Source organism: Chroicocephalus ridibundus, chromosome 5 (genome assembly GCF_963924245.1).
Source record: "Chroicocephalus ridibundus chromosome 5, bChrRid1.1, whole genome shotgun sequence".
NCBI lineage: Eukaryota > Metazoa > Chordata > Aves > Charadriiformes > Laridae > Chroicocephalus > Chroicocephalus ridibundus.
The window spans coordinates 28,635,566-28,662,885 of record NC_086288.1 but is presented as its reverse complement, the minus strand read 5'-3'; the positions used below and the strand labels follow the sequence as shown (position 1 = coordinate 28,662,885).

The following is a 27,320-nucleotide window of genomic DNA, read 5'->3' as shown; positions in this document are numbered from 1 at the left end:
TAAAGGAGAAATGGAAGAAGTGCAGCCAAATGCCAGAGGTTTGACTTGCTTGGAGCAGGGAGCTCAGCTTTATCTTTGTGATTCTTCTATTAGCCAGGTCAATATTTTTTCCTCATTTTATGAATGAGGAATCAAGAAAGAGAGATCTGAAAGCCTGACTCTGCAAAGATGACTCAATACTTTGGTTTACTGTTCTTGTTCACCATTTTAAATGACTCCTTCAGATGTCAATACAGGTTTTTTTTTTCAGAGTACCTAATATTTTGTATCATTTTATAACATCAAAGTAACCATATTAGATAATTAATTATCAAATGCAGCATTCTAATGTCATTAGCATTGCGAGCCATCTCTACCAACTACTGTCATTATGCAGATGAAAACACTAGAGAAGAAAGGCAAAGTGACTTTCCCAGCTGTTGCGTAATATGTTCGTTGTAGATAAAATACCAAAACTCAGGACCTCTTTGCTTTCTCCCCAAGGCTGGTTGTAAAATGGATATAGTTATTGTATCTAACCATTGATAGGTAGGATTTTCTATGTAGACTTGACTTGCAGTATTGCAAGCTGCTTTGAAGAAAAAGGCAGCATGCATGAGCAAAACCACATGTTTAATAGCATTTCTAAATACGCTTGTACTATCCCAGTTACTAGGCAAACAGATATTTCTAGATTTGAATGGTCAGTTGTATTCTGATAGTCCCTGATGTTTGCTTAGTGATCATTTTATATAAATGACGGTATCCAATTGTGCATGACCTGGGGACATCCAATTTAAAGTTTGGCTTTTGGTGAATAAAGGCAGTCAAATCATGAGTATGCATGTAGAATTGCTGGAATAATTGCTGAGCAAATATGTACGAGCACCAAAGAGGGATGGCCAGTTTTCCAGCTGCTTGCAGCCAGTTCCATGCATCGGCAGGGAAACAAGTGTAGGTTCAGCCAGCAGTGAATATGTTGGCGTTCTTCTCTGCCATTATTTGTCTCTGTCATTTTTTGATGCATTGTTCTGTGCAAGCCTCATCCACCTGGGACCTCTGTGCATAGACTCCTCTCTTGCAGTCTTACCACAGCACCAAACCTTTCTTTCTGCAGGGAAGAGAGGTCTGTTTTCTCCTGATGGGACACCAGCTGTGAGGTATTGAAGTTGCTTTGCGTGGATCACCTAAGGCCTAGTCTAGCCCAAATCTGAAAACTTTGGGGTGCTTGGTGGGAGAGACAGACTTGTTACTTCTCAGTACTTTGTTGGAAACCCTAGCCTACATGAACATCTTTATGCAAATTCCATTAAACGTGCTGTACCTAATAGAGATAAAACATCCATACTGCATGATCCTTGATGATATCTCTCTTCACTTGAGACAGGAGGCACTGACAGGGTAACTTGTTAATGGCTATGCCATGTTTGAGTTACCACTTCTCTCCACACTCATGAACATAAATATCATCACTGAGATCTTCTATTGTGTGCTCTTTATTTACATTATGTACATTTCTGTGCCTGCAGTTGTTTCTGGGACAGTGTTTACAAGACAGGTGTTCCGTGAGGAAATCTAGCCTGTGCATATACACAAATAATACTTGATCTTTGTTTTTCTTGAGAATTTGGGATTGCTTGAATTTTCAGTAGCCTTAAAAATTTTTAAACTTCAATTTTAAGGACAAAATAGGTCTCAGATCATGATCTGATTCAAAATCTAAGGGGTCTAGTGGTGGAGTTTTGAAGCAGATTCAGCAATAACATCATAATATGAATAATTAATATTACTACTAATAATGTATTAGTAATTTGAGTATCAAAGAAGCCAGTACTGCAAAAGCTGCTGTCATCTGATTCCAGTCTTATTATTCTGAAAAGAAGTTCCTATTTTCATTATTGATAAAACATTTTAATATTTCTGCAGTGAGAAGCAAAAATATAGTATTCAGATATTTTAAAGCTGAAATTTGTCTTCTTAAAATGTAGAAATTGAAATCTTCACTGTGGATAAAGAAGTTATTCTGATGTGTACTCCAGATGCAACGTTTTCAGGCAAGTCTGTTGGCTGTAAACTAGAATTTCATATTTAAAAAAAATACTGTATGAGGAAAAAGAAAAATGGGATCCGTTGAGCTTTGAAACTCAAGTACCTTATAGTTAACACAAAGCTCTAATTTGTCTTCAGAAGTGCTGGGCTTCTGATTCAAAAGTTGATCCTAACAAGATGTTTCTCTCTGGTCCCCCTTGTGTTGCACAGAGTGATTACTGAAATTTGTATACAAGCAATTGACCACCCACATTTGAAAAATTGTATCCCTGATTCCACAGTAAAGGTGAAAGAAAGAGCAGTGATCTCAGTTTCTGAAAACGTTTGTGTCCAGGGACTCACCAGTGTCGCTGTTTTCTTGTTTATGTATCCCTTGAAACTGGTCTTTGAGCATTCAGTTAGCTTATATACTCCTTTATTTGCTTGTAGGTAATAAAGAATATTTTAACTCCTCTACATAACTCCACTCATAAGTGTAAGTGCTACAATGCAAACAGCAGCAGTAGCTTGTGATACTATTTTATCTTCCTGGGAGGTCCAGTCACTTCTGGCTATCATTAAAAAAGAATAAAGTTGCCCCAACCTCTTGTATAAATTAAAATGAGACTATTACAATGTGATCTGTGATAAACAACTAGGTTTTATTAAATGTAAACAAAAGTAGGTATAAGTTCAGAATGGTATTTTAAATATTTAGGGATTTTGAAACTGCTGTGAAGATAAGGAGAGAGTTACAAATACTAAGATCTAAATTTTAAACTGGGGTCTACTTCATGTGATAATATTGGTGGTTATTTAGTGTTCATGGGCTCCCTGCAGAGTAAGAAAGCAAGGCTTTGTATTAAGCCACATGATAAAATTTATGCTATTACAGGCCTGACAGTTAAAGCAAACCGGTCTTACGAAGTCCCATAATTACTTTGTTTTTCAATGTTTCTGTGAGTCTTTGAGTACAATTAAATAAGTTAAGACTTATATGTGTTTGACATTGAGATTGTTCAGGCAGAGGTATAGCTGAGTTTGGAAAGCACCCTTTTGCTTTCAGATCATATGCTTAACAACTGTAAGTGACTTGAAACTTTATACAGGTATTTATAAATAGCTACAGTTTGAGGCTATGGTTCACTACTTCTTGTAAGTGTAGGGGTGATGAGCAGTCATTTTTATTATATGACCGGTTGCCAACTAACGACTCTTTGTTTATTGACAAATATTAAATACTAATAAAAGGAAATTTACGACAGTAAATATAATTAATTTTAGCAGTATCTTGAAATCACTTTTATGGTAAATGAAAACTTATAACATATCTATAGGAAATACAGTTACTGCCTGAGTGTAGCCTACTTGGAATATCAGCATTCAGTGATACTCAGTTACTACTTTAATCAGTGAAGAGTGTTTTACTAGTACACTGTCTGAGCATTGATTCAGAGCTTTCAAACCTTGAAGTACATGGTAATGTATACTGCGATGAGAAAAGGAAAGCAAACATCCTTCTTCCTTTCTTTTTGATAATGAAGATACTATCAGTGTACTTCAAACGTGAGTAAATGACAGATGTTATTAAAAAAGATGCCAGGATTTTTCAAAAGCATGTAGTGCCAAGTAGGTCCCATTATTTTTAGGAGATGAGCTTTTGTGGAAATTCGGGACAGAGAGTTCATGGATAGATTTTTTTTTTTATTATTATTATTTTTAAATGTCCATGTGTTTTTTATGAGCCAGTTTGTTTACCTTCCTTGAAATACTTGGAATTTCTCTTAAAAATGCTTAGGAAACGCTGTTACGCTTTACCACAGGTGAAATTGTGAGTACTCAGTCTTTTTGAAGTAGTCTTTGATGGGTAATGCAGATACTGAAAATACACAGGTCTGCAGTAAGCCTAAATATTAACTGATAAGCTGCATGAGAACTTTCAGGGCAATATCTTTCAACTTGTGTGAAAAAAAAAAACATTAAAAGGATAGAAATACATTTATTTATTTATGTATCTATTATAACTTGGGTTTCCTGCCTGTTTATAAAATTGACTTGAACATGGTTGTTAGAGGGATATCTCACTTATTTGTATGTAAAATGCTGGAAAACTATGATTAATGTTCAGGCACATGTAGAAGACACATTTCTACAAATGTAGAAGATACAATTTTGTCTTGTACAGATCAGAGCAAAAATTGTTGTGAATACATTTAATTACAGCTCCCACACTGTTTTAAGCAAATAAAATGTAATTCTGGCGAGGGCAGGAAGAGTAAAATATTCAGGGTGTTGTAATAGTGTGAAAAAAGCAAAGAGTAAATCTTCATACAGCAATTCTTCACTGTGCAGATAGACCCAAAACCAAATCCAGAGAAAGACTATGATAGTCTAGCAATAAGAATTCCTTTGGGTGGGATGCTGCACGGAAGGTTTTTGTTCTTCTTGGTATTTATGGTAGTTCGTTGAAACTTGTTATGTTATGTTGGTCTTGAGTGACTCACTTTGAGTATTTTTTTAAATGGTAATATTTAAAAAAAATAAGAATGATAGTAAGATGTCATAAATTAAACAGGTGGTCCAAGAATGACATAGAAAACTATGAATGATACCCAAGATACGAGAGTCTTAATGAGACAAACCCAAGAACCTTATATCTCTAAGTAAAAAAATTTCAGTGAAGATATCTTAGTAGTAGTAATGGTAAAATAGTAATGTTTTCTTTTAAGTGACAAAAAATAATAATTTCAAAGCCTATTCAATTTTTTGCAGTCTTTTTGAGCACCTGCGCAGAATTTGGACACAGTGGTGGTTTGCAGTGTGCAGTGCAGGGCTTAGCTTTCCTGTCCAGAGAAGCTCTTAGAGGATGCTGAGACGAGAAAAGAGATGGTTTTGCAAGCACATGTTCCACATTCCCAGTGGTCAGTGTAGTGGCATGTTCCTCAAAACAGAGCTTAAGAGCAGTGGGCTTTTCTTGAAAATGCTCTGTCTAGTATATCCAGCTTTTTTGAGGTAGTACCCCATAGTTTTATTTCTACAACTGAAATCTATGTTTGTATCAAGCACAGATTCATATTGCAATATTTCATTGTTGTTATTGACAAATACAACACTAACATTGGGAAATTAAGAAAGAAAAGCAGGCAAAAGAAAATCAGTGAAAAATTGGTAAAACTTCACTGGTGATCTGTTAGCATTTGAAGTATTTCCTATGCATGTGTAAGTGCGATGTGCATGTGTTTGTGTGAAAGTGTGTGTGTATATATATAGCTAAGGATGTCCTTTAGAAAAGGGGAATGGGGATTTTCATGACTGTTGCTTCTATTTAAGAACTAGGGACAACTCGTGTGAGGCTATGAAGCTGAAATGTGGTACCTGTGTTAAGTTCTGTGTTTTTTCCCCTCTCTACCTATTGATAAACTTCAAGTGAGTTGCTGAATCTTGCAGGTTTTAATAGCTGAACAAAAGAATTGCAAATGCCTTCACCCTTATCCACTAGAATGTTTTAGTAGATGTCTTTATTTCTTAATTCCTTCCTTATAAGAAAGTTTTTCTTCCCCTACCTCTGAAGTCAATAGCTCCTGCACACATCTCTTAATTCTCTTTGCCCTTGTGAAACATGCTCTAGCGGTTTCCTGATTTTGCGGATGAGTTTGGGGTAAAGAATTTGGAAGGAACGAGGAGACTGCATTCTTATAAGGTTCTCCATCTTACTCTCTTTATTTAGCAAAACATCTTAAAACCACAAGGAAAATATCCGTCTCATCAGCCAAGTAACTTTCATGGCTGTGTCTGGTCTTTCTGCAGAATTGTACTGCAGCTTCTGTCCAGCTCATATGCTTGTGTTTCCTTTGGAAACCAACATCAGAGGTGGGAGGAAGAGAGGTTTCATGGATGCCCAAGTTTTGCCTTGACACCAGCTTAAGGTGTGACTGAATAGTGCCGCTGGATCTAGGAACTAATACCTTATCCTAGATCCCCTACTCTAGACATACTGCGTCAACCAGATAAAAGTCTTCTTACAGGAAATGAAGATAATGTCAGACTGAAAGATAAATGACTCGCCCCCTCCCCCCCACCCCCAACCTGACTGAGAGCCTGTCAAAGGCTCTCTAACACATTCAAGTCTTTGTGTGAGCATATACATACGGTTCAGTTCATGCCTTAATGTACTTTACCCTCCAGGTTTCTCAGTGTTGGGGATGTGCATGTGTTCTGTCTCTTGAACAAAGAAAGCTGTTTGCCTGTCAAAATGTAATGAAGTAATGATATTTTCACTTGCTATTTATTGTTATATTTTCTTCAAAATAAAAAAAAACCCAACCTGAATATTACATTTTTTTTAGTTGTTCTCTGTGGCACAGGGGGAATGTTAACTCATGAAGAATAAGTAATTCAAGTTTGTTTACTGTAGTCAAGAAAAAGTGGTGGGGTTTTGTGGTTTGTTTTTTTTTTTTTTTTAAATATTTGATTAGAGGTATGATTGAAGTAGTAAGTAATATTTATTTTCTAATGGAAAATAAGAAAAATTCTAGAAGCTTTGGAAAAAATAGAAAAATGTATGGAATAGCGTTTACAAATTAAGCTTTTAAGAAATTGAATAATATATATGTTAAACATATTTTCATATAGTGCACCCTTCTATTATCATTTCCATTTATTCATGAAACATTTACAGTTCAAATAGCTGAAAGGAAAAAATATAGTGTGCATGGAATGAATTGAACAAGGACAATTTAGAGTTATTTGAGGACTGAAAATAAAAGTCCCCATCTTAAGTAATGCTAGTGTCTTCTGTAAAAATGAAAGGCTAAATACAGTACAAGCTTCAAAGCCATTTAATGCTGATGCGATAGTGGACACTAAATGAAAACAAGCAGTACTTTTATCAGAAGCCACAAGTGTGTTGTTCCTCTAATTTATTAAGATGTATGTGATTGAAAAGACTTGGGCACTTGCTCTTTGTTCAACTCTAATATGCATGACTGACAGAAATATTTTTTTTTAATTAACAAAACCATACAAACAGCAAAACACAGATATCTTCTGACTTTGATTATCTTCCTTTTAAAAATATGAAATACAGTGGGAAGCTGCTAGATATGCAGTATTCGGTATAAAATCCTTCTTTGTGTAGTGATTTCTTTAAGGTTTTGTTACTAGGATTTTTTTTGAAGTGTTTGCAATAGCATTCACATTATTCTGATAGGACTGATAAGCCAGGAGTGTATGCTTGAGTATACGCATGAAAAATCCTGAGAAGGTGGCCAGTGTAGCGAACAGTGTACAAGCAGACTGTGTCTACCTACAACAACTCCTTCCTATTATAACTCGGTTTAACTGAGCATTTAAAGAGAAGCTGGCTCAATCAGTTCTAACATGTTTACAACTTTGGAGCTGACTTTAAAAAAAAAAAAAAAAAAAAAAAAAACAAACAAAAACCCATTTGATCATCATTATTTCTCAAATGCCTTTTGTTTGCTCAAGGGAACTGAAGTAAACAATCGATGTGATTTATGAGTCTCAATTCGCATTTACTTCAAAGCAAGATGATTAGGCCTTTAAGTAAACCAGATAGACCACACAAACAGCTTTATGAGTGTCTAAATATCCAGAAAGTAATTTTTAGCAGCTTAGCCTTACTTTTAATATCTAAAGACAATTTACATTTCAAATTTATCCGAATCTTTTAAATAGTGTTTTTAAAAGGTAGGGATACATTACCAGAAAATATAATAAAGATTGAATCAAATAATAGAAAAAGTCATTAGTGGAAAGGATGTTTGATATCTAGAAAATCCAATAAAAATGTAGAAAACTCAATACACCTTTTTTCCTCCACTCCCCTCTCAAGATGTCTGCTACTAGACCATTTCACTGAATCTTGAATTGCTGTAAACTTCCTCTCTGTAAAAATGTAAGGCCAGTTCCCCAGCTAGTGTGTGTCAGAATAGCTCTATTTAATCAAGGAAGCCTTGTTGCTGTGCACTTATCAGGGGAAATTTTGCCAGTATTTCTAATCAAAACATTTTAAGGTTTTCATACTTGCATTCTGGTTTTGTAACACCATAATCTTATCATCAAAACTTCCAAATTTGTTTCTCTCCCTTATCAATTCTGTTCCCTGTCCAAGATTAACCATTTTAGAGGAGGACAAATCTAATTTGGCCTTGAATGCATGAAATGGAGTCTGTAATGACTGAATTGGAGAAAAGATATTTTCTGTGAAAGTTTAAGGCAGATCCCACATTTATCATTTTGGAAAGTATTTTCTGCTTACAGAGGGTACATTCAGGACAGCTTCATTTTAATTTTCTTGTAGTGCTCTTGCCAAGCTATTGTCAGTTGGTTTTCTATGAGAGTTTAAAAACAGCTCTGTTCCATTGGCAAACTTGCAGCCCATGTTTCAACACTGAAGTTTATAGAATTCATTAAAATGGCAATCCATACTCCTGTATTTTAGCTTGCAAGTAGACAGTGTATACCATAAATTTTGTACTCCCACCTGCTGTTAAGTCCATACTGTTCATTGTGGATGACATGTATAATAATCATTATTATTAATTTTGTACACCACCTCTTCTTTAAAGCATGCCTTAAATAACATCATAAAAAGGCAGAACTATCCTTCGAAGCTGTGACAGCTCATTCATTGGATTTAATGTTTTGGAGACTTCTGTGAAAAGGTAGTCCTTTTTATCAGAAATCAAGGGTTGAACAGTAACCATATTTAAGATATTCTAACAATCAATTATACTATTTTATTTCTCTCACCACAATTATGTCACAGATGATCAGTGTAAAATTTAAATTGCCAAAATGTACATACTCTCCCCAAAACAGTCTGTTTTGCTTAGTACACTGAAAAGAGCAAAGTTTTCACACCAATCTAGTAAAAAAAAAAAAGGCTTGCCTGAAACAGTCCAGTACTGGATAAATGATAGTTAAGAATCTAAGTCCTTATTGAAGCAGGAGGAGACTTTAGAGGAGTGTTTCCAAACTTAAATGCCTCTTTTTCTAGGTTTATGTGTCTTACTGGAAGATCGGATTAATGAAAAGTTTCACAAGAGGTTTAAGCAACTGTCATTTTTTGAAAATGACTCTTGAACATGTTGTTTTCCTTCTGGGTATTTCCATTCTTAGTATATTGCTAAAGTCTTGTTCACTGAATTTTAGTTTCATAAAAAGTATTTAATTTAATAAGTGTTTCATTTTGTTGTAGTCCTAATTAGCTAATCCAGATACCTACAAGTGCATTAAATACTCCAGGACCATGTGGCATTGCAGTCTGTACTGCAATGAATTCAGTGAAAGTGGCTGTGTTCAAAAGCGTCACTTGAGGAACCTGCTTTGGTGCAAGGGTGAGTGGGAGCTCAGGTGCATGCTTATGTTACTATGGCTCAGCATTGAGTGGCCATGGCCAAGCTAATGAGCCCTCTCAGGCCTAGTTCCCCAGATGCTGCAAGGCTACTTCCACACTGGGAAATAGTGCTCCCTGCAGAAGGGGATTTGTAGAGGCCAGCAGTAGGTGCTATGGCCCGAGAGCCATGCAGGGTACATTGAAGGGAGGTTGTTTTGAACTGGCTGTAGTCTGGTCCTATGGCGTTAGCAGGTGGCACACATTAGGTGTGATCCTGAAGCACATGTTCTGCTTTCATCTGAAAGGTGTGCAGTTTATGTGGTCCAGGGCCAGTTGGTAGGGCGAAGCAAAGCCTGGTTAAGTGAGGACAATCAGATGATTTATTCTGAAAGTATACTCATGATCTTAACTGAATATTAATGCTGACTCACTGTAAAACATAGCTGTTGCTGGAAGTGGTTATTTCCCCCTCCCATTAACTTCAGAGGCCTGGATTTATCCCGTGCTTCACTTTCCCTTTTGTCAACAGAAGCGTTTAGGCAACTGCAAGGCAAAGCAGGCTGGGAACTTGATCAAAGTGGTGAATAAAAAAATAAGATGCCAGGGTGAGTGTAGGCAACTGTATGGTAGAGATATGTGGGACTGCCCCTTCTGGTAGCAATGAGATTTTGTGTGTGTGTGTGTGTTTTTAAGATGTTTGTACAGTTACAGCAGTAATCTGCAGTAAATGGAAGATGGAGCATGGTTGGTATAAACTTCAGAGGAGGAAATGTAGGACCACACGCTGTATTTCATATCTATACCAAACATATAATCAGTTATTGCTGAGCAGCTGGCATGTGGTAGCATGTTAAACTGTGGTATCTTGAGGAGTCTTAAACACTAATAAAATATGTGTACGAACAAGGTGGTGATAGACCTATGACAGCATCAGCCTGTTTTCTTTTAAGGTTTTTTTCTGGTTATTCAAGAGGAAAGTAAAAATTTGGTTATATAGATTTGGTCAGGCAATGAGGGATGTGATCATGTAAAAAGCAGGATGCTTCATAAGTTCTTGGTCCTGTCCTGTCCCCCTCAAGCTTCTGAGTTTCACTATATTTGAACTACACGGGTTCTCTGACTGGAGTGAGATAAGGTTTAATTTGGTCTTAGAAATGGTTCAAGGAGGATTTGTTTTCACTTTCTATTCTGAACCTTTCTAACTAGAAATGGAAGATAGTGTGGTTGAAAAGCTAAAAGTACTGGTGAGATACTTTTCTTCCAGTTTACATAATAATGTAGACATAGTTTTCCTGTTTCTATCCAACAATGACAATGTACAGCAACGATAGTAAAGTATGGTAGGTGTGTATGTATGGTATGGTAAATCTGTTTGCAAGAACCTGAACATACAGAACTTCGGTTCCCATCCAGGAAGCAACCCATTTGGTCAAAGGTGGTAGTAGTTACATTAAACCTTTCTGTGAGGGCTATCCACTAGAGGAGGATCCAAAATTGATATCCAGGTAACTCTCTGATTTGGTCCTATTTTAGGACTGGTAATAATTTGAGAATTTATATTGTGCAGGGGGGAAGATAATTGAATGTGTTAAACATACTGAGGAGATATGCTTGCTGGAAAAAATGTCTTTTGGATGTTACATAAGGTTTAACGGTAATTGGGCATTGCAGTTGATTTTGCAATCCTATGGGTGAAATGTGTGACGGCAGGCTTGCACTCACATGACTAACTCGATTTCTTTCTGTCTGATGGGCAGAAAAAAACGTAGTTTGTTGTATCACTAGTGTCTAGAATCTTAAGGCAGTAAAGGAAGCTGAGATGGGTTTAATATAGACAAGTCAGCTTTCTACTGAGGTTGTTGCTGAATGTTTTATTTAGCTTGGTTTCTAACTCACTGTTAGCTCTGTCATTGCTCATTTTATGAAGCTACACATATTTATGTAATGATTTTCTACTTCATTTACTTCCTTCTGTGTACATCATTAGCATGAATGCTGTTAAAAAGGTCAACACAAAAATATAAAGTGTTTGTCCAACACTGATTAGAGATTTGTCTTGGGTTTTTTGTTGTTACTGTTTGGGGGTTTTTTGGTGACTGTCATGTATTTGTCAGAAAGGGACAAAAGAAGTGAGTTGAAACCAGAGGACGCTTTCTTCTAGAGCGTTGTAACTTAGATGTGTTATACAGCAAATAGAAACTGCTTATCACACTTCCTTTAATTTCTGTATGAATGCTGAACTGTATGAGATGTGTAAAAAATGGATTTAAAACCAGTCTACAAAAGCAGAAGAAGATCAAGCCATTTGATTTATTGGGTGTCAGGAGCCCTCCCTGGATACTCTGCTGACTTGTGGCAAAGGAAGCATAATAGCTTTAGAAACCTGAAGAAGTATGGGTGAGACACTGGGACAGGTTGCCCAGAGAAGTTCTGGTTGCCCTATCCTTGAAAGTGTTCCAAGTCAGGTTGCATGGCAGCTTTTGGCAACCTGATCTGACTGAAAGATGTCCCTGCTTATTGCAGGGGGGTTGGACTAGATGATCTTTAGAGGTCCCTTCCAACCCGAACCATTCTGTGATTCTGTGACTGCTCTAAGAGAGTTCTACCAGACAGATTTCTTCTGTCAATGATAATCTGAAATTTAGGAACTGTTGGGATGCCATCTATAGTTAATTCAGTGTATTTGACCACTGTACAAATGCGGGGAAAACAGAGGTCTCTGTGGCCAGAAATTGCAATAAGCGGTGATATTTATTGAAAAACGTTGTCATATAATGGTGGTTGTCTGATGATCAATGTCTGCCAAGTCCCTGGTGTACAAATTACACTACTTAATATGTACGACATCATCCTTGTGTTTGATACAGCAGTGCTACTGTGTGACCTCCCCAGATCACAGCAGGTGGAACCACAGCAACCTCCCCAAAATGTTATTGCTTGCAAGATCAGTGCTTTCTGTTTTGTTGTATACGCACCATTTTCTGAGGTATGTTCTCTTGTGATAGAGGTAAATGTGCTGGTTTTCATGAGACTGTTTCCCCTAGCTCTAACTAGTATCTGCAGAACATGTTTTCCATTATCTGTTTCTTATGTTGAAGGAATTAGAGATAAGAATTTACAAGAAACTAAAGTAACAATGGAATCAAAGGTGTCAGGGAAAAAAAAATCAACAGAAGGCAGAATAAAAAGGAAAGTTGAATTTAAATGAGCAGAGTTTAAATGTGATTATAAATCCAAAAATCCCTGTGGTAAGTCAGGATGGACACATCTAGAAAGATTCTGATAAAAGAAAACACTGTCGGTAAAAAAAAAAAAAAGTCACTTTGGTCTACCCTAACAGTGACATTTTGAAATTGAAATTTTCAAATATGTTCCATTTTTGTAGAACTATAGTTATGGTGATAGTGTAAGGGAAAGGTTCAGGTGGTGGTTGCTTCTAGTAGCGATACCATCAGTTAATACAAACTTGATACAGCTTGCTCAGGTTTTTTTGACCTTGAAGACTTGTTCCACAGCAATCATAAAAAAAGTAGTGTATTACTTCAGCTTTTTATACTGTCACTATGGTATATTTTTCTCTTCATTATTTGTTTGTGTCTAAAGCATTTCTGAATTACCTGATCATATTTTGCTAAAATCTACTGAAGGTGCAATTTGCTCTCAAGAAAGTGATTGTAATGACACAAAATTTTGCCTCATTTGAATGGTGATAAAGGAGGAGGTGTACCTTGAAATAGAGAACTGAGTTTTGACCTCTATATCCCGTGTTCATGTTTAGTCTTGTTCATTAGAAATGGGAGCACCCGTCCATCAGTAGGTATTCAGCTATGGATGGAAAAGGCCTCCACAGGTGAAGATACTGTGATAATCAGTACACTTGTGTATGTATTCACAGGACAGATGAGAGAGAGAGGCCTAAAGCAGGGAATAAGGCCGTATCACTCTTCAGGAGAAACAGCTTTTTGGGCATAGAGTTACCTTTGTCAGGTTTCATAGTCAGGTATCTTTCTAGTCTACCTTGGTCCATGCTGTGAAAGGTACCCCAGGAACTTACTTGGTTCTGTGTTCCCATTGTCACTGTAGGGAAGGTCAATGTAATTCTTTAAAGAGAAGCCCACAAGATCAAGTCTAAACTCACCCCGTTTGTAGGAAAATTGTTCCTCTCTGAAGGACCTCATTTTTCCCACTCCAGAACCTCACTGAACTTCAGCGAGAATGATGAAGACATGAGGCTTGATTTTATACAGATAGAGCAAGTATTTGTTTTCACACACAACTTAGCGATTAGCGACAGAAGGTACATAAATGATGAAAATGTTCTTATTACATGCTAGTTAAATAGGCATTTGAGAATAGAAGTGCAGCCACTCTGCTGGCTGATACAGTGATGGCAGGAGAATGTCCCATGCTTTAGGATAATTGCTTTAATTGAAACAGGTGTGCCACGGCATTGCAGCAATTTAGCTACTTCATGATCTCACTCTAAAGTTTACAAGCAAGCTTTTATAATTTTCATTTCCATTAGTGGAACGCCTCTGAGAAGCAACATGACTTACTTGAAAACATTTTCCATTATCTGCAAGTAGTTCTAAAGTGCTTTCTGCTGTCCTTCCCACGATGAATCCATTTTGGCTTGCTTCAGGGAATTTGCTTTGCAGAATTCCAGCAACCAAAAGCTAGAGATGCTTTTTGAGATATATTTACTGGATGTACATCAGGTGCGCTAACTGGGAAAATCAATGCCTTCTGGATGGCTGAGGGGCAGTTCATTATACTAAGCCCACTGATTAGTGTTGAATTAAATGTTCTCATTCTGTTTCCAAATGTTAAGTTGCAGGGGTTGTTTGAAGTGCTAGTGAAACTTTTTCCATAGTTCCTTATTACATCCTTTTAAGTGATCAGGGTAAGCAATATGAAGAGATGAATGGCTGAATCTTTGTGAAAAAATTGCAAAGGGGCCAAGAGATTAAAGGTCTTTTGGTTCTGGAGTTTCGCTTGAACTAGTATGTATGCTTGCCATTTTCATCCTACATACAGCCCAAATGGAAATTAATCTTCTTGAGACTAGAAAAAAGATTTTGCAAATCTCTGAGCAAAGATGTGAGTCTGGGTTTCTTACGCTTTCTTGTTTCTCATGCTCCATTTTTTGTCATTGTGTCATGACCCTTGACTATACCCATAGTTTTATCCTACAGGGTGAAAGAAGTGCGAGAGAAAGGGAAAGCAAAGGAGATGCCTCAGACAGAAAACAGGCGTTTTTCAAACCCTAGCCATTTTAAAAACCATGGACTTAAGACTCTCTAGATGAAGAAGGCATGTTTCTGTGGAATGGAAACTCATGGTAATGGGAGAATATGTTACACATTCATCTCGAGTGACATTTGATTTGGACAGTGAAACTAAAATCTTAAGATACATAAAAGTCTAATCAGATGAGAACGGTCAGCTTCTAAAGTCTTGAATTCCCCTACTCTAGCTTTCCTTCCCTGGAAAAAAATACTGCTTTTTTTCATGTAAGTTTTTAGCATGGGAAGATGCTCATGTTAATCCTGGAGAGTGTAGTCTGCTATTCACAAAAGAATTAAAGATGCAATGGATGTCATTCTGTATTGCTTATGTTTCCCCAATTTTTCATCAATATATTATGAGAAAGTGAGCAAGAACTTCTGTTCTGTGCTTTTCCTCTTCTCCTTTGAGATATTCAGCAGCTGTATGTATTTTAGCAATTTTTTGCTGATGGACAGTAGCTCATTACATACTGGTGGAGTTCACACACGTCTTTTTCAAATGTCTTTCCTTTTAAGACTGCCATTTAAAAAAAAAATAAATAAATAAATCAACTTCCCCTTCCCCAAGTGAGGACATCTGTGAGAGGAAGGAATAATCTGGCTGTTGATCCTTTGAACCTTTCTCAATGTAGTGTTTGAGAACAATTTGAAGGGTAGTTTTCTTCACACAGATATGAAAAGCTAATGCAGCTGAGGCAAGGATTGTAAACAGACTTCGTTTACGTCTTTGTTAGGGTAGACTGTGGCAAGCTTTTGTGTAGTTATAGGAATTCCTGGGCACCTGAGTGAACAGCAGGGAATGACACAGTTGTGTTCCAGTGCCCTAACTGAGGAAGGCTGTGGATGATCCCAAGAAATAGAGAGAGCCATCTTTTGGTTAAAACTTGGTAAACATTGGTGTTCAAGTGTCACTTTTTTTTTTTTTTACCAAAGCATCATGAGGCAGTGGGACTGTAGAGCCAATTTTTGTACCCCAGCCTAATTGAAAGCAGACTTATTTAAGTCAGATGAAGTATGTTAATGCTGGTCAGTTGCAAACAGCTGTAGTAAAATGCAGATATCTAAAAGTAAAGCACATCATCTACAAACACTAAGCCTTTAAAAGGTGGGGAATAAGTTGAGATCTGTGCAGAGTTGTTTTTCTGAATCTTGCAGTGTTCTTAACAAAGATGAGTGTTATCAAGTACTTGCTCACTTCTGAACACACAGAAACTATCTTTTACAAGATTGCAAAGTTTGTAACTGAGGTACCTGTTTAAGAGTAGCCACCAGCCCTCAATCTTTGATTTTTTTTTTTTCCCTTTGCCTTCTTGATGTGTTTAGTGCATTACAGAGTTGAGATTTCCTTTCACTTTCTAATATACTTGCCTCTTTTTTTTTTTTTCCTCTCCATAGTATATCTCTTAATTGTTGCAGTAAAAAATATGTTCTTTTGCCTTAGGTGTGCAAGTTCTTGATTCCTGCTTGATTACACAAGTCTGCAAAGATGTTCTTGTCTCGTTTGGTTCTCCTAAGATACAGCAGGTCTTTTCAAAGAAGGCTTCAGGTGGTGTGTTTCACAAGATATGCTTTTTTGGGCAACCACACATCAGTAACTAGAGAATAGTTTTGCTTGTCAGAAGAACCCTTTCAGGTTATGGATGACTGCATAAATTCTCTTACTGTTTCTCATTGCTGAACTAATAATACATTTTATTTCTACCTTTGAGTCAGTTTCCAAGTAGGAGTAGTTGAAGCATGGCTTAATTTTGTCAGGATACAATAGTTTCTATTACATTAACTTTCAAGGGAACAAAATTCATCTCAACTTACATTATATTCCAAGTGCAGTAACTCAAAGAAATATTCAGTAAGAGATGAAAATAATGAAGGGGAAAAAACTGCAGTTGAAAAGTTAAGCATTGTTACTGTGTATTCAGTATTGGGTAGTGTTGCATTAAAGCTAGACTTCAGTTTTTGTTGTTTCAGGTTAAAATGATACTGTTTTGAAGGCAGAGTTTTGGGTGGACTTTAATTTTAAAGTAATCTGCATGCAAGCATCTGTATCTTAACAAAATTCTGAAGAAAAACAAGTTGTCTAATAGGAAGAAGCTAAAGGCATATGGAGTAGATTTTAGATAGGAGACTTCGTAACTATTCCAAGGGTAAATTTTGACTCTACATTTAAAGTCAGGCAAGCATTTCAAAATAGTGATATTTCACCTTTTAATACATTTTTGGGAAAGTAGGATGTAAGTCTTGCATTCCTACTTAATATCAAAGTTAACTCTCAATCTAGAAGGCAGATCAGTTGCAGGAAAAAAAAAAGGCATGTAATTCAAAACAAACCCACATTTTGTTTCCCACAGGTAACTTCATAGCACTAGCTGTTTTCTTCAAACCAATAAACATTGCATCAAACTGCAGCATGAAGTACACCACTCTTATGAGTCTTTTTTCAACAGTATGACTCTTCCCTCTATTTAGGCAGAAAGGACAAATTAAATATGGCACCCGTATTAAGTTTACGCTTTGAAATGTATGTTGCAGAGACTTTCTTCCATCAAGTGTGATGCTAGATATATTTCACTCCCTTTTCTTACACAAATAAAGCTTTCTTTCTCATATGTAAAAATCAATATAGTTAAAAAGAAATGCAGTCGAGCCTTCAATAAGCATCTTAAAACCCCTTTCTTATTCACGCTTAGCTAAGATCAAAGCTGTGGACTTGGGTGCAGATATACTGTTGGAAACAGAATTACTTCATCTCCTTTTATCATTTCAGTGCCACTTCCTCACTTTTATCTTTAGAATTTCTTAGGTGCTCAAGCCTTGCACCATTTGCACAAGGGTGAACTTCATAAATTACATATATTTTTATGATGTTTATTATATAATGTCATCTCTTTAAGAATATTTCTACCGAAGGACTTACACACACAGGGTGCTCTTCAACTGCACCTGAATGGTTGGGTCCAGCAGTTCTTTCCTGCTCTGGGATATATGAATGCCTTCTGGGTGCTTCCAGTCTGCACAGGGATCAGGCACAGTTGTGCACTGTTCATCACCAGTGCTCTCCTACATGGAGAGGAAACAGGCTCTTGGCCAAGTTGGTGCCGTCGAAGACACCAGCAGATCCATCTTCTGAACAATCAGGACACCAAGATTCTGTGAAGCTATAAAAAAAAATGTTTTTACCATTCAATTTAAATATGCTTTTTTATACCTCCCTGCAGTTCCACTTAGCTGTCCTTACCCAAGTCCATCGTAATAGAAGGAAATGCAGCCAAGCAGGAACTTAAAATGAGACCTTTTAACTTAAAAACTGAATGTGCACTTTCCACGCATATCCAAAGTAATCTCAAGTGAGATTATTTTATTCTTCCCATACACTGTATCAAGGAACTCCTACCCTGTATACAGTTTTGGGTTCCTCAAAAAGTATTTTGAAAAGGCAGGAGAGTTCACAAAAGCGCAGACAGAATGGCAGGAGTTCAACAAAGCCTCTCTTGTAGTTGGAAGAGTAATAATCCCAGTTTACAAACTGTAATGAAGGCAAGGCTAAGAGTCACTTCATGAGAGTCTGAAGACTTTAGGGGACAGATTTCTGAGACCTGATACTTCTTTAAGCTTTCAGAAATAGACAAAATTGTGTTCTGTGGCTGGAAGTTGAAACTAAGCAAATTCAAGCAAGTGTAAAGAGTTAATTCTTAAATCATCTTCATGGATTAAGCATCCTCTTTAAACCTGTATTTTTAAAGGACCACTACAGTGCTTTTAGTAAATAGGGACTGAAAGTAGAAGGTGCTTGGTGATTCCATTTCCTGTGATATGAAACGGTGTGGTCAGAATGAAAGAGCTCTGGCGTGACGGTTCTGTTAATATAATTTCTTCTCTTGAAACTGTTCAGCGAGCTTCATTGCTTTTTGTTTCTTTTTTTTTTTTATTGGGGGAGACTTATGGAAAATCAAATGAGATTCTGAAAACAAATAACATTGCAGCAAGTAGGTTTCTTACCCTGGTATCACAGAACACATAACTTGGCTCTGTGTTGAGTAAGAAATACATTAATATTTATTTTTACAATTAAACCAGCGTTTCAGCAGAAACAGACATTTTTCAGAATGCTTTTACCATAGAAAATGTAGCAGTCACCCTTCCAAATATGTTTTGACAAATAGTACCCTGCTCTAATGTATTAGTCACGGTCAGGCATCTTGAAATATCATCACCCACTACCATATTGAGCATAGCCTTATGTGATATCCTATGACAGAAAACTTTTTGAAACGATGAGTATTCACAATAGTTTTAAAGATGGCACCTATCCTCCAAGCAGTTTCTAGACATACAATGAACTGAAGAGACTAAGCTATGGCATCCCTATTCTACAAGCTTCAGTCAGCCTTCATCTGGGTAAGCTTTGTTTGAAATATCTACTGAGTAAAGAATGAATGAACAAAATTTAGAAATAATTTCTTCTAAAAGGAAGGGTAGTCCAATAATTAAAGCAGTAGTCCTGGACTGGAGATCTGGGTTCAGTAGCTTCTTCTTTTGTACAAGGACTTACTTGGGATCCTTGACAAGTTTTTTATTCTCATTCTGTACTGTGCATCCCACTATCCAGATCCATCGTGTGCCCAAGAAACATTTTAACTCTGTGTGTGCCCATCATTTCCATATCTCTTGAAATTCACAAAGAAGCTTAGATGCTCACCTGCGAAGCAGCTCTGGTGCACCACAGACAAGTGTCAGTCAGGTTGCCTGACCCATCAGGAACCTGGGAGACAAAGTGGGGTTCAAGGGAGGTAAGGGGCAGCAGCTGTATCTGTTCCTGAGTCTCTTATTGTTGCTCCACAGGGCTGTGACTGTGAACTACTCCAGGGGTATTAAACTACCCTGGCATTTTAATGTGTATCGTATTGGTCAGCAAATCACAGTTTGTTATGGTTTCATAGAATCACAGAATGGTTGAGTTTGGAAGGGACATCTGGAGGCCATCCTGTGCAACTGTCCGGCTCAAGCAGGACCACCTAGAGCCAGGACCTGTCCTGACACCTTTTGAGTAGCTCCGAGGAAGAAGATTCCACAGCCTCCCTGCGCAGCCTGTGCCAGTGCTCACAGTGAAAAAAGCATTTCCTGATGCTCAGAGAGGAGCCTCCTGTGCTTCAGCTTGTGCCTGTTGCCTCTGTGTCATACTGTCACCCTAGTAACACTGTGGCAAAGTATTAGTCTTCTTACTAGCATCATGTTTTACCTCTTAAAGGGAAAGCAGAACTTTGTAGAGAAATGCAGAAAAGCAGAGAAACGCAGAGAGAGAAATGTAGTTCTAGATTTATTTTTGTCGGGTTCGTAAGTAACTTTGTTACAATAAGGACAGCAAAGAAAGATCGCTAACAACTATCCTAATACCATGCTGCCAAAATATCATGAATATACCAGTCCTGCTTCTAATGAAGTCAGATCATGTCCAATGTTTAAATATATTTTCTTTACTTCTGCCATTAAAAGCTAACTGTTGCGTTTTTAATAGTATCACCTATTTGTCAAGAATCTAGGAGTGAGCAGAATATGTGAATGCACTCTGCTTTCTACAGTGCAATTTCAGTATTTATTCTGAAATACTAGTTGAAGCTATTCTAAACATAAAACATTCTGAACAATTTTAACAGCATTTCTGTGGATGATCTTTCTGCCTTGGTCTAGAAATAGGGAGATAGCTGTCATTTCAAGGTAATGACCTGTCTTGTTTCTTCAGAACCTCAAGTTTTCAGAGGGGGGGGGAAACTAACGATCTGTCTTCTGATATTTATAATGGATTCAAAATGCATTTGAAATGATTTTTTTTTTAATGTTTTCTTTTCTTTAGAAAATACGAAGGATATTCTCGTGATACATGAAAAAGAAGCAGAGGAGTGGGCTCTGTATTTAAAATCTCTTTTTGGACACATAGTGAACGAAGGAGGAATCTTACTCTACAATCTAGAGACTTCATCTTTCAAGCACCAGGAGCTATTCTCTTTACCCTGTTATAAATGTAAGCTCCTGATATTGTCGTGTGGACTTCTTAACTGCCTGAATCGAAAGAGAAGTTATTTTCTGGAACAAGTTCTGAAACCTCCGGATAATGTGGTGATTCTTCTTTGTGGGGTGGAGAATTCAGAGATTCTTTATGAGATACTGGCTTTAGATGGAGGCAGCAAAGAGATTTCAACTGATCAGGAACCTGAGGAATATCTCTCTGTTGTTACTGGAATTATTCAAGCAGGTAATCTAAAAATGAAAACTTTATATTATTTTCTTAGCTGTGTTAATATCATTTGGAAGAGAAAAAGATGGTAATTCAGATTTTCTGGAGAAGTTATCTCTCTTCAGCTTGGTCTAACAATTCTAGTTTGACACTGTTGTACTCTTAGTCCAGCTTCATTTTCACAGGGAAGCAGCTTTGGAAAGTCTAAAAGCTGACACTGGCGCCTGTGAATGTACCATCATTACTTCATGGTAAGACTGAAGAGCTGACATACATTTGTTTCTCTCTTTCCTGAGTTTACAAATCTCAGACAATGTACAAAACTATGGGTTTATGTTTCATCTCTTCAAAATGCCTTAAAGTGGCAGTGTAAGTATCTCTTTAGATAAATCTGACAAAGTGAAAAATAATTACTGAATGAGACTCAGTTTTGTGGATGGCATCACTTCCTGTGCAAGAGCAGAAGTTCCCTTACTCTTTTACCAACTGAAATAATAAGTCTGTGCTGAAGGACTAGAACTATCCAGTTTGTATGTGTTTCCACATCCATAGAAACTACAAAGAAGCATTAATGTAAAAATTAACGCTTCTGGAATGTAAGAAAAACCCAGTACTGAAATGGCAAAGTCTGTGCACAGGGTTTAGTTTAACCCAAAGTTTAACTTTGCCAGGCTGCACAAACGAAAACCAAGAAATAGCTCTGGAAAGACAGATGCATGGGCAACTTTGGAAAGGCGATGTAGGTTGTGCACGCGTTTTGGGTAGATGGCTATGTGTTTTCCTCTGAGAGAGCATTTATTACTGCTTCTTTGTAGTCTCTGGGTCTCACCTCCTCACGGCTCTTGCTGTCATGATTTTGTCTGCTAAGCAGAACATTGTGCTTCTGGTTTTGTTACCTGCAAGGTGCCATTTTACCTGCACAGGAGCTTGCGCTTGAGAAAGACATCCTGCAGTTGGGGAGTTTTACTCAGAAATTAACCGGTTTTAGATGCAAATGAACAACCAAGAATATTCTTTTGAACACAGGGGTGGAGAGGCCCCAGCTGAGTCAGAGTGACCTAGCTGGATATCCCTGCTGACTTGTACTTGAACAGATAAGCTTAAGCATACTAGAAGGCTTTCAAACCTGCCTAAAATGTGTCTATACACAATTCGGCTATATCAGATCAGTGCTTTCAAAACTGTTTTAGACTCCTCCTTCACAGCCACCTATTCTAACATATTTTGCTGTTTGGTATTTATTGACCCTTTCCTACATATATCTTTTTGTGAACATCTCTCAGACTTTTAAGTTTTGGGGCTAGTTACAGTTGCCTGGTTTGATTTCAGGAGGTAATGTTTGCAATTTCTCACTATGCTTGATATTTAGCTTCAGATTGAAGGTCCTTGGCAGCTTTTTAGTGGGATGGAAATAGTGGGTCTATAGTATGTATGTTTGTGTATATATAGGAAGGAAATGGGCCCAGAGACAGTCGGTTGACTCATGCATGGGAAATTGCAAACTCTTCTGCAAAGATAAACAGTTTCCTAGAAGACAGAGGATGCTTAGGTCTGTGCATTTGCAAAAAATGTTTATTGCATCTGCCCTTGGGATTTTATTTACACTGTAATGTCAGGCACCTAATAGTTTCTCAAAGGATCTTTTCTTTGGCAGTGGTCAATATCAGCAACTTCAAAGACAAGTACAAAGCTAAATTAATGAATAGCTGTTGCAGGTCTCAGTGTGTACATCTTTACCAGCAATGCATACACTGTGTCTGGGATCAGACAAGTTCAATTGACTGAAACAGATCCAAAACTTGGAGTAGTGTTGCTGCCTGATGCTTCAGGGTGTAAGGCCTCATCCATACACAAAGCTGAGAACTGCTTTGACTCTGTTTTTTCTGTACTGGTGTGCCTTGGCTATCAGGCAGGCCAGCTCAGATCAGTGTTTGCTAGGAGATCTCTGCACTGCTGTCTGTTGCACAGTGAAAGTATTCCAAGTGCAAGACTTACTGTCACCTGGGTGTCAGTTTAAGGTCTGTGGAATGAAGGTGTGCATGTCTTACCATTATTTACCTTTGCTTTAAGGTAATGATGACTGCTTGCAGTGTCTGAATTTGATACTCTTCTGTAGAATCCTATTAAGCTCTTAGCCTTTTTGGTATCTGTGGCAGGGATTTTGACAGATTACACATCTGGGAAAAAGATTTTTCCTTTGTGTTTAAAATGGCTTGCTAAGGGGTTAAGTATACTTGAATTATTTTTCCTTTGGAGCACTTTTTTTTATGCCTTTCTTCAGGACTATGCACTCACAAGATTTCCCATCTCTCTTCATAGGGATCATCATCTTCTGTCTGTTTTAATTGTATTCAGTGCTTATCTCTTGTCCCATCTATTTCTGCTTTTGCAGATAGTGATTAAAACACTTTTGTGTATGTTCTTTGTGTTTTTCCATTCTTTTTTTTCCCTAAAGAGCCTGGCCCCATCCTCCTGACACCCACCCTTTAAGTATTTATAAGTGTTGATAAGATCCCCCCTCAGCCGTCTTTCTTTCAGACTGAAGACACCCAAATCCCTCAGCCTTTCTTCATAAGAGAGGTGTTCCAGTCCCCTAATCATCTTGGTAGCTCTCTGCTGCACCCTCTCCAGCAGTTCCATGTCCCTCTTGAACCAGGGAGCCCAGAACTGGACACAGTACTCCAGAGGTGGCCTCACCAAGGCAGAGTAGAGGGGGAGGATGACCTCCCTCGACCTACTTGCCACAGTCTTCTTGAGTTTCTAGGCAAGGTAAGTTCTCAGCTGTCTCTTTTTCCCTAGATGCTGTTCTCTTTGCACTGTCTCTACAGTCTGAGATGGAGTGCAAAATAAATCTGATTTTATATGCCCGCCCCAATTATTTTGCAAAAAGCCGTCAGCTATCAGATGGTGCTAGCTTCATCTTGTTGGAGCAGGTAGGGCTCTTTATCTGTTAAAATTCCCTTCTATTTCTGAAGCAGTAGGTATGCCAAAAAATCTAGGCAAAACACAATGCTCAGTAAAACTAAGTAAAATGGAAAATGCAGGGGGTTTTGTACCCAGGAGAGAGCTTTTTTGTCCTGTAATATGATTCAAACACAAAATATGAAGGGATTGTCATTCCTGTTTGAACATGTTCTTGGAGGAGCAAGGGAGAACTGAGACATGGAAATGGCCTTTCTAGCATGTTTCCTGGATGGTGAAAGATTTTATTGTATTCACCTTATGCATGAAGAGGAAAGCAAATATTTTTATTGTTGTCTAAAGATTTTTTTTTTTTTAGCAGGACTTGTTCATAAAATACTTCACTGTTTGAAACTGCTACATTCAGATTTAGAGTTTGTTTTGAATTTTGCGTAAGAGCCTGTTGTCGTAAAAACAGATAAATCTCTAGGAAAGAGTAGAACACTCAGAAATTGTATTATTCTGTGTTAACATCTAAGATGGCCCAGTGTGACTCTAGAATTCTGAATTTTCCTTAAGAGCTTTTCCTAATATTGCTGAAAGTAGAATCAGGAGACACATTTTGTTTGCATGTCTTTTCCTTTTGCGTTTTCTTTCTATGACTTCTCCTTGGTCTGCTGTACTGTGTGTACCCCTTTTTATAGTAAATTGACATACTTGCAATGTATTAATTCAGTACTCTGAATTAATAGCCTGGACATAGCTGGGGTTTTTGTTTAGTACTGAAACACTTCCACTTCAAATTCAGGCTAGCCATATGTTTAAGCAGGGCATTTGTAGATATAGGGCTGCAGCTGGAGGTATTCACTTAGATCTTTAAATGTCCTGAAATCGTCCAGTAGTTATTTGTGCCTCAGTATTGACGTGCAGTAAGAGAAGAGGTCTTATCTAATACAAATAATTTTCTCTGACACTGTTTCTGAAGTGTGCTGGCACTTTTATGAAACTTTTTGGTGGGACTTCACAGTACGGCTCAGGAGTCATAGGTATCCATTAGGCTGCTTGCTGTTTTATTAGGTTTAATTGTTTACAGCTCAACAAAAGGACTCTTGTCAGTTCCACTTCCAGCCTTTTCTCTAAGCAGTGGTATCTTCTTTTTGGTTTTTTTTTGCCAAAAACATGAAGAGAATCTACTTCTATAAAATTTGATAGTTGAGAACCACTCAACAAGCCTACGTGTATCCACTCATTATCTGCTGTTGTACTGAAAAGTGAGAAGAGGTACATAAGATAACATAACTCAACTAGAAAACTGTATCCACAGTCTTTGACAACCCAGGAAAGATTCTCAGAATGAGTGTGTAACTTTTACTTGAGACAGCAACATGGCATTAATTTCTGATTGCTACTTAAAAAGTATCCAGTGTACCTGCACACAATTTTAATCACCATGAAGAGTAATGCTAAGAAGACTACTTTTGCAACTGCTAGTAAGGTACAGATCTGTAGTAATGAGATACTAGCATTGTGTATTTGTCTGTAATAAGTAAATGTAGGACAAACAGGCTGTGAGCTTTAAGTAGGACTTAACGTATGCAGATCTTCAGCCTGCTTCAGATGTGGGCTAATTACCATTGTGCAGGTCACAGAGAAGAGAAATAAATCACTGTATTTTTACCATGAGCTTTTATGGTATCTGTCTCTTGTTTCATTTCTAGTACAGTGTCATAGATTTTTATTGGACTTGTACCAGGAATTTGGGTATAATATTGAATACTGGAGTAATGCTTCACATTTTGAATCCACTGCTTTGTTTGGAAAATCCGGTAAAATCCTTTTCGTGTTGGTACTCAAATATGAGTAACTAATGATGATGAATTTTCTTAGGCTGTCAGCAAGACTTGTGTTGAAGGGCTAAACCCCTTCATTTAAGTGGGAACTTTACCCTTATCTTCAATGGGCAAGCGTTTCACCTAGATTTTGAGACTGACTTGTAGTGACAATGAAATGAAGCTGAAGTACCAAGAAGAACCAAAGTTGAAGAGGAAACAAAATCACTAGAATTTTGGGGTTGATTTGTTTGTGAATACTGAATACAGCATTGGGTTTTTGTGTGTTTGTGAGACTTAGTCTTCATTGTAAAGATTTCTCACATGGACACACAAGATTGAGTAAATAGAAGGCAGGCAGGTAGGTGGTTCTGGCCTCGTTCACTGCCAGGGAAGGCTGCAGTAGATGAGACCACAGAGTTGTGCCTCCCTTCCCTCCTTCCCCAAGGTATTTACGTTCAGACAGTACATACCACTGTGGGTGCTTTAAGGCAATGATGTCATCTGCTTATTGAGGAGCACCTCAAATGCCAATTAAACTGTTCTATTAAAAGGAAAATAATCTGTATGCGTTTATTGTAAGCAGAAGCGCAGAAGGGGCATTTTGTTAGCTGAAGTGTATTATGGTATAGTCCTCATTTCCCTTTTGCCCTGCCAATGAGTCTTTGAACTGCTCTGCAGGGACTGCTGCTAGATTAAGAGGTTAATAAACCTTCCTGAGATGATGTGTTTCTCCATCCCCACACAGAATAATTGCTGGGATGCCAGTGCAGTGGTGGGGATTTGTAATGGGGATGGCTGTCAACAAGAAATTGTGGTTAGTGTCACTAACTTGTTTCATCTGGCATGTGATCATGGCTATTTCAGACCAGAAGAGAAACTTAAGTGGCAGCCTGGAATTTAAGCCTGCTGCTTAAACTGTTTGAGTTCTTTGTTCTTTCTTCTCTTATTTCTGCAAAATCCAGTCAAGACTTTATTTGTTATATAATCAGATTTCTTAGCAGCTCACGTTTCAATCTGTCTAGGCAGTCATGGTGACCTGTACCCTTGGATTCTGAAGTATGCATCGTGAATGTGTTGTTTTTCCTCTTATTTTTGACACTAATTGGACGAAAACTGCTTACACCTGGAAAAGTGAATGCACTGACATCTTAAAGTGAATGTTTCTTAACAGCATTTAGGACAAGCTCATAAAGAGTTTTATTAATAATAAAAGTCAAATGACTTGAACATAAGCATTACTGTAACAGCGTGTACTAATTTAAATTAATATACTGTGATTTTACTGTTGTTTATTTAGGTTATAAATATTTTATTTTTAAAATGAATTAATGGATTTATCAGCATTAGTCTACACTTTCAAGGCTGCAAGTGGACATCATCCAAATTTATGTCTTGTTTATGGCAAAACGGTCATCAGTCAGTATTTAGTTGCAGTTGTAAGGCTATTTCTAAAGCTTACAAATAATTTAAGTTTAGTTTCCAGCAGGTATTTTGCAGCTAGAACTGTAAAATGGCTTTGTGAATCTGTAGTCTTACATGTCCTTCATGTAATGTATTGTTGAGTCTCACGCTGTGGTTACCAATCACAGTTACCGAAAAGTTATTTTTAGAAGGCGTCTAGACAAGTCCTCTGAAAATGCATTTCTTGTATATTTTTTGGCATATAAATGTTGTTATAACAAATTGCTGTTTGTAATTTCACC

General features: G+C 37.4%; 1 protein-coding gene across 6 annotated transcripts in view; it reads left to right on the top strand.

Annotated features, from left to right (window-relative positions):
* Nucleotides 1-27,320, top strand: part of BANK1 (B cell scaffold protein with ankyrin repeats 1) — a 160,790-nt gene that overhangs the window by 1,382 nt on the left and 132,088 nt on the right. For 5 of the 6 annotated variants that reach the window (XM_063336899.1, XM_063336897.1, XM_063336896.1 and 2 more), the window contains exon 2: nucleotides 20,504-20,902. The exons of the other annotated variant lie outside the window; for it this stretch is intronic. In XM_063336899.1, the coding sequence (XP_063192969.1) occupies nucleotides 20,504-20,902 (399 nt within the window). The remainder of the gene's footprint in view (nucleotides 1-20,503; nucleotides 20,903-27,320) is intronic. 6 annotated transcript variants of the gene reach the window in all.